A 12,371-nucleotide genomic window follows, 5' to 3' on the forward strand; every position below is an offset into this window, starting at 1 on the left:
GCGTTCTATGTAGAAGAACGCGCAGTTTCTCTCGTATTTGGTGAACCGCAAGTTTTATGCGCTGACCATTTTTCAATAATCAAAGAGCAGGGTGACAGACTGAGCAGTCAGAGTTCCTGCAACCCAGTGTTATTCTCCGCACTGCCACTCGTCACTCGTGGCAGCGGCTTCTACCGAGAAGCCGCGAAGATTTTGATCCATGTTATGCCATCGCTCCGCGTTTAGGCTCGTGATGTTCACATCATCGAGCAGGTAAAGCAGTGAATTAACAGATGCAGTGGTGAAGCGCTCCGACCAAGTCTACACACTGTTCGGTACAGCATGAGCACGAGGGCGACTGACGTGTAGAATACGCTGGCATGTGGCTCAACGTGGCCTATGCTTCCTGTGTTTCTGCCCCAAATGCCGCACGAGAGTCAAATAGCACAGCAGTAGCTCAGCAAGACTACCCTGATCTGCACGAAATTCCAACGCCTTGTCCATCCAATGATGCATCAGCGTACACTGTCCACTTGATAAGCCACCGTAACGCGCTGTGAAGCGCGTGTGCGTGGTGCGAGACTGCGGCATCGTTGCAGTTGCACCTCGGCAATCCGCCTGCATGCATATCCGTCCACGACACTAACAGTCCCACAGAAAGGGGGTCTTTTCCACGTCTAGTGCGAGAGTTGCGCGTACTCCTCTTCAGCGCCTCAAAAAATTGCAAGGTTACACGGTTATGTTTATCAGAAGATTCAACGCGGCTCAATTCCGTGTCGCAGTACTTACTTCAATAGCCACTTTGCTTTGTGGATAGGCGAATTTCCAGTGACTTACCATGCACAGAGTATTTTGCTGAGTGCACGCCTGGGCAACTGAAAACACGAACGGTCAGCAACATGCTTCAGCAGTGCTCAAACCATTAAAGCGGCGCATACATGCTGACCTCGTGCAGGTCTTTCCGGAACAAGGCGATCGAGTGTGTGGCTCTTAGCCTTCAAGGAAGAGGTTCTTGAAGCACCATGGCTGAGCGTGTCTTGTTTCTGGCTCTCCATCTTGCTGCAAGAGGAAAAGGGACTAGAGAAAAAAACCGTGCATCCTCCACACATATAATCCACTAAGGATCAATGCACACCGAGCGGGTTCTTTTTTCGAGCTAGTCCTGTGTGTACCAGAAACAACTGATATGCTCCTCAAGGCGAGTATGCACATGTCGCAGCGCACCAGCCAAGATGCCATAATTCGCCTTCCTTTCTCCCTCGCTACTTATGAGACTAGTCGCCACGAAGCGAAAATCACATTACCAAGGATAAAAATAATTAAAAAACATTGCGGTTAAAACTTATCACTGACCGAGACAGGCTGACAGAGTTGAGCATCTAGGACAATCATCACCCTGTTACTCAACGCTTCACACAATCCAGAGAAGGCCGTACGAATCCTCTGGCCTGGCCTTCATCTATTTCATTGGGGCCAGTAAAAGGCATTTACGGCAGATTATGGTCTCAATTTGTTTGATTCTCAGGTGGGCTGTACAGCCGTTGGATCACCAGTACATGCGATACGTCTGTTTCGTTGCTACTACAGGGTCGTCTAAAAAAGACGCACCGCAAAACAAAGGTCTTTAGGCAGTCACAAAAAAGTCGTTAGCTCGAATGCTGGCCCTTTATGAGCGTGGAAATTCGCAAGACAAACAAACAAAGAATTGTGTAGTCTCATCAGCGGGGTTAGGCGTGAGCATTGCCATTTGCTGCCAGCCCTAAACTTCGGCCTCGCTTCCGAAGCTGTAGAGGCTCGGTACCATTGGACCTCCACCTTTAGTACTTCCTAGATTAAATCTCCCTTAATCTGTTCATAGCGCTACTCTTGCTCCACTTTTATGGCGGCTATTGAGCCCAAGTGTAGTGCGTAGCACCACGGCGATGGTGCCTGTAATTGCTCTGGACAGGAATCGACGTGCAAGTGAGCAGCATAGTGAAACACTGAACTCGGTACATTCAGAGCCCCACTATGGTGTATCTCAAGATCCCACAGTTTTATTTTTTCCATTGTCAGGTCGAGACACTGCGATTCCACCAGTTCATAGCGGCCAAACCGGGCGCCGCTCCCCCACGAGGCTTCGAAATAGACAATTCCTCGTCTCATTGGCTGCGACTATTTCCGTTTTCTCAGCTCTTGTTTTGTGGGTCATTTGCAAAGCCCCCCACAACCGGGAGCAGCAATCAGGGGCAATACGGCGCCGGCTGTCTGCAAACAAGAGCGAACCCGATGAAGAGCTATCGCTTATTGCAGAGCAGTGTGCATCACTGGAGGCAGATATGGGCATAATACTCCCACTATCAGGGACTCACTCCGATATAGAACGGGGAAGGAAGGTGGCGGAAATAGCATCAATGTTAAGGGAAGCTGCAGCAGACCATGAGCACGTCCACGCCTCTGCACCGTCTTTGAAAGAGGCCTCCACCTGGACGCTGTTCCGCAGTACAGAGGCCATGACCGCATCGGAAGGTGCAGCTGGTAGTCAAAGCAATTGCCAGTTGAAAGAGGGTGATAATGCGCCTCTGCACACTGATACTCTTATGCCTTCTGTGGAAGCCGATGCGTCTAATGAGCATCTTTCTCCTTTGCAGCATTCTAGCTGGCCACTTACACATCCGATGTTTTTATTTGATCAAAATAAAGTGCAACATGGCTCATATCCTTCGCGCATTGATGGGGAGCCGTCAACGTCAGCTTTGGCAACGGTGCCGTTCTATGAGGCGGGACAGGTGAAAGGGCCATCGGACATTACAAATCATCCTTTTGTCCGTTTGCCAGTGCTGGAGCCCAATATCTTCATCAGAAGATTTCAGTCAGAATCTCTTTTCTCCAGGATGTGGACGAATGTCTCGACGTGGTCTCACTTCCTTACTTTGCGCAGGCTGTTTGCCAAAAGTATTCTGAACCAAGAAGACACAGACACTCTCGTCCGTACGGTGGAAGGCTTAGTCGACGTTATATGGACTCAGATGCAGAACAGGACTATGCCTATTCGGCCTTCTCTGGCAGTTGCTGCTCTCGGGCATGCATTCTTGGCATTCGACTACATAGTTTGCACAGTCCAGCTCCTCGGAGATGCCATGCAAGTACCTCTGTGGTGGGGAAAATTCATCAGCGCTTTCGATATTTCCTACGACCATCAGAGAGGGCGAAAACGCCAACTTCGTCCAGGGCTCAACGCACAATTTGCGCACCGCTTACTTAATGCACTGAATATCTACAAAACAGGAACGCGCCCCAACGTCGAGGAGGTAGTAGAGTTAAAGCGCCTGCTCTTTTGCTTCCCGCATAGCCCCAGGCCATTCAGGGCGAGCCAATACAATCCCTGGAGGGAAGATGAATTACGATTCATGAAGTATGGCCACTAATTTTGTGCTAGTATGAGCATAGGATGTGCATTTCATTTCGGGGTGGCCTATATGAGCCATTGCTACTTGAAGAAGCCTGTTTTTGCAGAGATGCATTCGACATTGGTCATTTGGACCCACTGCAGGAGAACGCTGGCAGGGTGCTGGAACGCATTCAGCTTGAGAGGGGACCCTCTGACTTCATAGTACAGGTTTGTGTGCTTCGCACTGGATACACATTTCTTCTGTGCCAGCGGCTTCGTACAATATATTGATGTGTAGCTCTGACGATATACCTAACAGATCGTTCTAGCGTGTCTGACCATATTTTCAGTGATCTGGATGAAGCGCCTGCACGCATGGCGCCCCACGGCACTGGCGTTCTATGTAGAAGAATGCGCAATTTCTTTCGTATTTGGTGAACCGCAAATTTTATGAGCTGAGCATTTTTCAACAATCTAAGAGCAGGGTGGCGGACTGAGCAGTCAGAGTTTCTGCAACGCAGCGCCCTCCGCACTCCCACTCGTGGCAGCGGCTTCTACCGAGAAGCCGCCAAGATTTTGATCCATGTTATGCCATCGCTTCGCGTTTAGGCTCGTGATGTTCACATCATCGAGCAGGTAAAGCAGTGAATTAATAGACGCAGTGATGAAGCGTACGCTGGAACCTCAGCGGGCGCAATGGGTGAGGCCACTCGCGTAACTAATGAGATCAATTGTCCAGTAAGGGTAACTTCTTAGTCCTAGGGCGAACATTTCTGCTGATCTAGGTACGTAAGCTAGCTGAGGGGTAAGATTGGCTTCCGCTCTTCCTCGAGAATCGTTCCTTTTGCTTAGCCGGTCGGGTCATCTTATAGTTCGAAGGGCTTTCGTGCTGTTGGGAATCTGTACAGTCGTACAATTGTTTAAGCGGTACTTGTGATCCGCGCTATGTATAGAGTTTTGTTGAGTGACACAGGATGCCTGGATGTGTAAGGGAAACACACGGGCGGAAAACGTCCGCAAGCTCAGGACCGCGGAGCATGCAGCAGTGGCTGACAGTACCGAGAAATCGTTGTTTATGTGTTTCACTAGTCAGCACCTGTGGCCACACCCGTTTAGCGGGTTCCTTCTCAGCGACTGGTTTGATGCCTTCAGAACAGATGCTATGGCTGAAGTGAGCAAGCACACTAGTGAGAGCCAAATGCTGATGTAAGTTGGCGAGGTGGCCATGGTACCCTTGATACCAAACGACATAGCCCTAAGTGTCTTCTTTCGGCAGTCGTTCTTGGCGTTGCTAATCTGATGAAAACCCGCTACAAAAGCACGTGAAGAGAGATATTTTGCTGCCCCTAGCGCCTCTAGAATAGCTTAAACTTGGAGCATAGGACACTTAAGAACAATTGTGAGCCTGTATAATGCGTGAGATTTGACGACAACGTACACGTACAGTCTCGTTCATCTTTGAACCGTTCTCTTCATTGTTAACCACGATAGTCGGCGCACATGTGAGGGAATAAATCAATTTTATCCAACCATTAGCTGGTAGTGTCACTGTTCTTCCTGGTGGAATGCTGGTAGAACACTGTACATTAAGGCTTTACAAGGGAGCTTGCGTGGCATCAGTAGCTTGTGCTGGTTATGCGAACGTCTTTAATGTGGTAGCCCTGGTGTTTGACTAGCTGTGCACGCTGCTTGATACTCTGCTTGATACTCTTCGAGCACCTGAGGTGAGGTATTTTCCGCACTTCGTATAATTTAATTCACTATTTGAAGTGCCTGTACCCTGTAGTCGAGGGTAGCGGTGGGCCAAGGTGACGAATTCTTGCCAGCCTCCCCGTGTTGGGAGGCCAGTGGTGGGGTGGCTACGCCTTAAGGGTCTTACAGTGATGCTTGCCTAATGCACACCGAAGCGTTTTGTGACTTCTTCGAGCAGGTAAATGGCGAAAAGCTTGCAAACTTATGGTAAAGTTAGGATGGTGTAGAGTTCATGTAATGCATTCGGCACAGTTTGTCGTGTGATCCTGAGCCTTGCGCAGTAGCTGAGTGCCCTATGCTTGGTTTTGCAGAAGGCCTTGTAAAATTTGGGGGCTGAGGCGAATGAGTGTATCTGCTTTTGTTGCAACCATCAAACACACCCGTTTGGTCTTTTTGTGACTGTTTGCAGTGGGCTTTCCCCCTTACGCTCGCTTCATTGGTATGTCCCGCCATCGATTGTTCACGCACGTTTTTGACCTACCGAAATGGAAATTGCGGGGCGCCTTACAGTCCGTTAGACAATCTAGCCCTTAGATAAAGCTTTAAGGTAGGTCTCAGAAGGCACCCTGTCCGATAGCACATAATCAGTTTCGTTACCACGTTGCCGATTTCTTCTTGCTCCCTTTCAGCTATGAAGAAACGACTGTCTTGCATAGGCAGGGGGCCAGGTGCTCTAACCGCTCAATAGCGATCGGGCTGACAAAATTGTGCGATGCTCCTGTGTCCACAAGCAATTTACTTTCTTGTCGAAGTATGCCAACGGGCGATCACAGTTGTTTTATCCAAACTTCACAGGAGACCCAAGCCCTCATATGCCACTTCCGCAAACTATTGCTCGCATGGAAGCCACCATGTGGGTTCTAGTTCACCACTTTTGAGGGCTTCACGCTGTTTGCCCGCCTCGTCCTCTCCCTTGGCTTGCGTGCTCGCAGTTGTAGTGCTGGCTAGCTTTACCTCCGGTGAGCTACGGTTCCCTCTTGTAACTCAAGGCTTTGGCACTATTGTACATCCCATACTGCTTGCATATCACTGCTTTTGCTGCAGGGGCTTCTGACTGAAACATGCGCCGACTTTGTTGGCCTGCCGTTCTTTGGCAACGGCACACTGCAGCCACCAGACCTGTCGCTGGTGCGTAGCTGGCAGGTAGGCCGCAAACTCAGAGCAATTCTGTTGAAATTCGGTCGGTGCTGTGCTGCGCTTTGGGGCCTATTAGTGCCGCTAGCTGTAGTACTTTTGCCGTGGCGTGGAAAGTGGCACGACGCGTGTCTTACTTGCCTTCACCAGCACGCGCCTTGCAGGTTTTGCCTGGCCTGCGAGCCTGGGGGCAGTTTTTCGCTAGGTCACCTTTGACCTTTCATTCAAAATACACCATGACGTCCGTATTTGTGGTCGTTAGATGAACTCTGTTGTCTTTTGTTGGGACGAAGTCGGTTATTCCTTCTTCTTACTCGTGCAAAACAGAGTACCAATTCGCTCCCTTGCCTTCTTCAATATTTCTCCGCTATTTCCCTCGGGCCTTGCACCCTGCTTTTGCTTTCGTCCATTCCATCAACTTGCCGGTCGCTTTTGCCGTTAGGGACCTGCAAGTTCGACTGGCAGGACGTTGAAGTGCCAAGATTTGGTGTCTCGCACAGGAAAGAATTAGCAGTGCTCTGAATGGGCGATATTAGAAAGTGGGAGCAAATACAGTGCATCCTCCCCTCATAGGAGTACTTTTTTACAGGGGTATAGTGGGTGCTTTTTCTGGACTAAAGGCATCGGAGTAATTTCTATGGGAACCTTGTATGCATGGGAAAATGCCCCATGAGAAGAAACAAGCACTTTGTGAAGATCACTGGAGAGCTTTCCCGAGACCATTTGAGTTGCACCCTAGCTGTCCGATGCTAAGCATAAAGAGCAGCCAACGACGGCTAGAGAAGAGCTTCACAGTTTCTGCCGGTAGCTGTGTGTCAATGCTGGTTGATGCTTTGGGTTGCCACTGAGCTGCAGAATCATGTTGCTTCGCTGCGTCGGTGAGACCATCAGTTATTCCTCGTATTGGCAGTGGACGAACATCTGGGGCAGTCGTCTTGGCCTTCCTAATTTCAGAGGAAGTCACCCCAACTTTCCCTGATTTCTAACCCTTCACTCCATCAAATATTGCCCTTCACCATGTAGAGTCTTTCTATGGATTGCGTCATCGAAACAGGAGCAGCTTTGTGACTAACTACATCGTGCTCAGTGTCCAGGCTCAAGTGATACGTCCAAATAGCAGAACTAAATCAAGGAGGTTGAGAGGCTGATGTATAAAACAAGACGCAAAAAAAAGTTACAAGAGGACTCTGACGCGGTAAAAACAGGGCGCGGTTAGTAAGACAAGAAACGTTGACTGATTATGCAAAGAGGCCCCGGCGCGCGCGACGCAGTAGCAACTTTGCACATCCCCTTTAAAGAGCAATCCAGCATTTCTGGAATGGACTTGAAAATTGGCTTTTGTACTAATGATTGCCTCATAGTTGCTTTGAAACACTATCGGTGGAGACGGCCTGCATGCATCTGGTACGCTATGGCGCCGATTCGAAAAGCAACACGAACGAGGGAACGAGGCACGACACCATACGACCGATGAAGATCACAACTTGAAGATATTTTTTTGAGAAGACGTCCACACTGTATGGATGTGCGAGCCTTTCAAGTGGGTGTTCCCTAGGAACTAATTCGAGAAATCCCAGCACAGACTCTTTGAAGGAAGTTTCGATGTAACTGTGGCGGCAAGATACCCGTGCGCTCAACAGAAGCTGCCTCAAACCAGAAATCCTTTCATGGGGGATTTCGAGCTAAATTTGTTTTTCATTTTTGCCGCTACTTTTCGGCATCTCTCTTCTCCAAGACGGCATTCACTCGACCAAGGGGAAGGCCTTTGCAACAGGGTGCAGCCGACAGTCGGCTCTGCCGTAAAGAAAGTTTTCCAATACTGCTTATGATGAAGCGCGCAACTAAATACTCAGGCATTCTTATTGGGAAATGCCTTCTCTGCTCGTGCACCCTAAGTGCAGCTGGGGCGGGTGATGTAGAGGAAGACCCCTCTTTCTCACTATCGAGGCTGAATATTGCAGGCTCACCCTGCTCACGAGTCCCATTTGACTCGCACGCTAGCATCACGTTTATCAAGGGCAGGCCGAGTTCGACCATATCTAGAGTTGGGTGGTCGTGGGAATGCAACAGATGTGCCATCTCCATAAGCTGCTATTTCGCGGTTGTCCTAGCCATAACATTTCTAATGCTAATGTGCTTTCGCACGCTAGGAAGGAGCCCAACACTCACACCAAAATCAAGAATTCTCGGGGAAGATCCGGTTGTCGAAAATCATCAATGCATTGTGAGTCCATGCCCTGAAACACCTGCTTTGGTTCAAACACATAATGATATAAATGCGCCTTCTGAATTCCTCCGACGAATTAGATTATTGAAGCAAGCACCACGCTGCCTGCAGGCAGAAACGAACGCACCTTCAGCTTAGAGCTCACCTTCCGGTCAAACAGTCGTCTTTGCTTGGCACTAGCCAACGAAAATTTTGGAGGCGTTTGCCTATTGAACATTCCGGAATAAGGCGGAGGAATAACTCTTGTGACCCATGGGATGTGAGCAGTTCGTGGAGGTTTCAAAACACTGTCGCAAGCTTTTATAGAAGAAAGCTCGCCGACCACTATCACACACGAGGCGGTTACGTGAGCGCTATCTGATGGGACTGCTCAATTTAAAGACGATATCTTTGCTTGGAGTAAGAGCAGGTTAAGACTCCTTGGGAGAGAAAGGACGCGGAACTACTGTTGTGGCACAGAAGATAGGCGACTCTGTTTGCATCCTGTGTGCGCTTCTTTTGTACATGACTCCATGGGGGGAAGCGTAGCAATGAAACCGTTGGAAAGGGAAAGTTTCAACGATCACGGTCGCGGGGCGGTTGCTTTGAAGACCTGTCAGGGCGCATATTGGGTGCGGAGTGCTGGCTAACGAAGGTTGCCTTGACAGTTGGAGTTTTACTTCGATCGCAAAAAGTTTGTGCTTAGTACTGCCATGTGCGTTGTTCCTCTGCTTGCACAATGAAAGGGAAATTCGGGCAAGTAAAGTTACTGCGGACGAAATGAATAACAACTCAGGGGAAGAAAAGCAGTAGAACTACGTAGTGAATGAAGCTAATCTTGCTCCTGGGAGTTAATTGACGAGATGCTGAGACATATGAGTCAGTTTGCTGGCCGGCTTTTTTTGACACATTCCGGTTGGACAAGAAAGATCAGGGCTGGCTATCCTGCCAAAGGCGAATCTGTTGTCAGCCTATTGGATAAAAGTGTTTTCCCACCCGCAGTTTGAAACGGAAATCGTGTTGCGCACTAGGTAAGCAACGTAGTGCCTGAGACTGGCTCGTCCGCGAGGCCCAATGGCCTGCATACCTTCTGTGCCTATCCGAGGCTTATGCACCACGAAAGATGAAATTTCGTATACCCAGTGCATCCGGAGGGTGCCAAAATTTTCCTGCGCGTGCTTAACCTTCTAACGCACACAGGTGAGGATCATGAACCCAACTTGGATGGGAAGCATGCTGCATTGATCCGTTTGTTTGGCATTGGCGAATCATGTACCATGCATAACTGCACGTGGGATGAAAACAGGCCAGCTACAGACTTTCTGACTGGGACCTGACTTAATGTAAGCGGACGTGAGTAGACTGTGCGGGAAGCTAGGGGACCTTAAATAACACTTGAAGTGGTGGGCAACGGCACCATCACACTCTGACATCATACGACCACTGCGGGCACCACATGAAGTGACGAAACAGCTTGTCCTTGAATTGCTGGAGATGCATGAAATTAAGAAGTTCGTGCGAAGCTTTGTTAAGGGGAACGGCTGGTGCCAGTGGTGTGGCTTGTATCGGCCCAGCTTGTGCAAAATCTGGCTACGCGCAGTCCCTTGGCAGGTGTGGCGTAGGTGGCTTGAAAGAGCGCTTATTTTAGGCGCATTTGCTCAATGGTTATGGAGATGTATTAGAGTACGTGACACTGACTGCCACTGACTGCCCCTGCGAAGCTCTTGTTTTCATTACTGCTCTGTAAAGATTTGACCTGCTGAACAGTGTGATGCTCTTGATGAGATTTTTGCCAACAGTTAGGGCTTGTAGTTTGGCGTGCACCCCATATGACGGGAGGAGCCATTGAGCAAAGGCCGACTTGCCAAGTAGGAGCTGAATTGGAGCTCCCCTGAGAGTAAAACTGAGCGGTTTGGTGAGCAATGTAAGCTGCATTGCCGTGAAACTGTGGTGCGAAGTAGAGGATCTATTCTGCTGTGCAAAACTCCGTTTAGATCCAAGTGTGACAAAGCACGTGAGGCGCTTCTGTTGACATTCTGTTCGGCGGCTTCCTGTTTGACGAGCGATACGGCACGTGTTTCGTGTAACGTGGCAAAGCGAGAGAATCATTTTGAGTTGGAAACACACAAACAGCGTTTGCCAGTGCTTTCCAAATGACGTATGGAAGCTGCAGATTTGATTTGCTTGGCTGAGTATGGACACCAGAAAAATGGTGCTATTTCAAAACAGACGCGTGCAAGGTGATGCAACGTTCTAATTTGCACGTTCGCAGCAGGGAATGCACACGCCAAACCAATTTGCGCTTTATCAGTGAATGACGCCTTGAGCGCTTATTCTGCGTTGGCACACGCAAAAAGATCGCTTTGCAGGCTAAAATACGGAAGGCGCATGCGTGGGGAGCATCACTTGCGTGCGTTTGTTACGTGGCGTATGCAGATACGTGAGATGCCGAAACGTCCGTGGAGGTATCTCTCGTCTAAGGCGTGCTGATTCGACTTAGGAAGCCATGTCAGTGTAGTATAACTCTCTGAGTAGCAAGTATCCCACGGTAGAGCGACTTGAGTGCATGGCCTGAAAATGCGCAATTCATACCATAGCCAAATTATTGTAGGACTTTTTATATGGAGGCTGTACTCATTAGCATACACCAGAGATAATCAACCACTGCATGCAGAGAGCGACTGATACAAATTTTGTTCTTCTCGACTTCCTCAGAACAGCGTCCATAAACGCGGCATACGCAAGAAGAAAACTAACGCGGGGAGGCTTCCCGCATGGATTTTGCAGTGATTTCCTTCTGCCGACGCACGACAATCGTGCATCCGCTGCAATGATAATTCACGGGAGTCTGAGTTGGCTGCATCCAAAACAAAATTGTGTGCGGACTACAATGTATCTTCCATTAGCTGCAGACGCACCCCGCATCGATTTTCCAGTGTGCCAGCGAAGCAAGAGCGGAAAGTCGTAACCGTCCTTGAGGAGGCTGAGATGCGGGGGATGATCTGGGTCACGGGGGTGCTGATGGGCCGACGTTACTGTGTTAAGACGGCGTTTGTGCGTGTCGTGATGTGGAGGGAGGTTGGGATGAGGATTTGTGTGAGTGCGTGGATTGGAGAGGAGCGTGATGCGGTGTGTGAGGAAGGCGGGGCTGCAGGGCTGTGTTAGAGGCGGCGCAGAAGCTGTTTGGGGTGCGTGTGTGATTGGAGGTAAAGAGAGTTGGCAGCGTTGGCAGTGAGGGCGTTTGAGGTGTTGGTGGCCAGCGTCGACGTGGAAACTGTGTTGGTCGGGGGCATGGATGGGTTGGGTGCGCAGGCGGTAGGTTGTGTGTGGTGTGTTGGTTGGTTGGGGATTGGGGGTGTTTGGTGTCTGGGGGCGTGTGAGGATGCTCTGTTTGGAGCATTGGTGCTTCGCACTTTAGGCTGAATTGGTAGGGTGGCTTGGGTATTCGTGTGCCGCTGAATACCGCAGTGTTGTTAGGAGTCTCGTGTGAGTGGGCGGATTGTGGAGCGTCGCAGATATGTGTAGGGTGCGGCTTGTGTCGAGTGTGTTTGAAGAGGCGGAGAAGCGGAGGATGCAATGAGTCGTAGTGGTAGTGTTGGGAAGAAGTGTCTGTGTGAAGGCGGCGTTTGTGCGTGTGGTGATGTGGAGTGAGGATGGGATGAGGATTTGTGTGTGTGCGTGGATTGGAGAGGAGCGTGATGTGGTGTGTGAGGAATGCGGGGCTGCAGGGCTGTGTTAGAGGCGGCGCAGAAGCTGTTTGGGGTGCGTGTGTGATTGGAGGTAGAGGGAGTTGGCAGCGTTGGCAGTGAGGGCGTTTGAGGTGTTGGTGGCCAGCGTCGACGTGGAAACTGTGTTGGTCGGGGGCATGGATGGATTGGGTGCGCAGGCGGTAGGTTGTGTGTGGAGCGTTGGTTGGTTGGGGATTGGGGG

The 12,371-nt window shown here is 49.9% G+C and overlaps 1 protein-coding gene across 1 annotated transcript; it reads left to right on the forward strand.

Moving 5' to 3' along the window:
- Positions 1 to 1,901: 1,901 nt before the first annotated feature.
- On the forward strand, positions 1,902 to 3,386 carry ENH_00052190 (hypothetical protein, conserved; the record flags this gene model as incomplete). The annotated part of the gene is made up of 1 exon (XM_013581448.1): positions 1,902 to 3,386. One exon carries the CDS (start codon positions 1,902 to 1,904, stop codon positions 3,384 to 3,386), a length of 1,485 nt encoding a protein of 494 aa, XP_013436902.1.
- Between the last annotated feature and the right edge of the window lie 8,985 nt (positions 3,387 to 12,371).

The sequence above is a fragment of the Eimeria necatrix genome, genomic scaffold (assembly GCF_000499385.1).
Source record: "Eimeria necatrix Houghton genomic scaffold, Enh_scaff415, whole genome shotgun sequence".
Taxonomy (NCBI): Eukaryota; Apicomplexa; class Conoidasida; order Eucoccidiorida; family Eimeriidae; genus Eimeria; species Eimeria necatrix.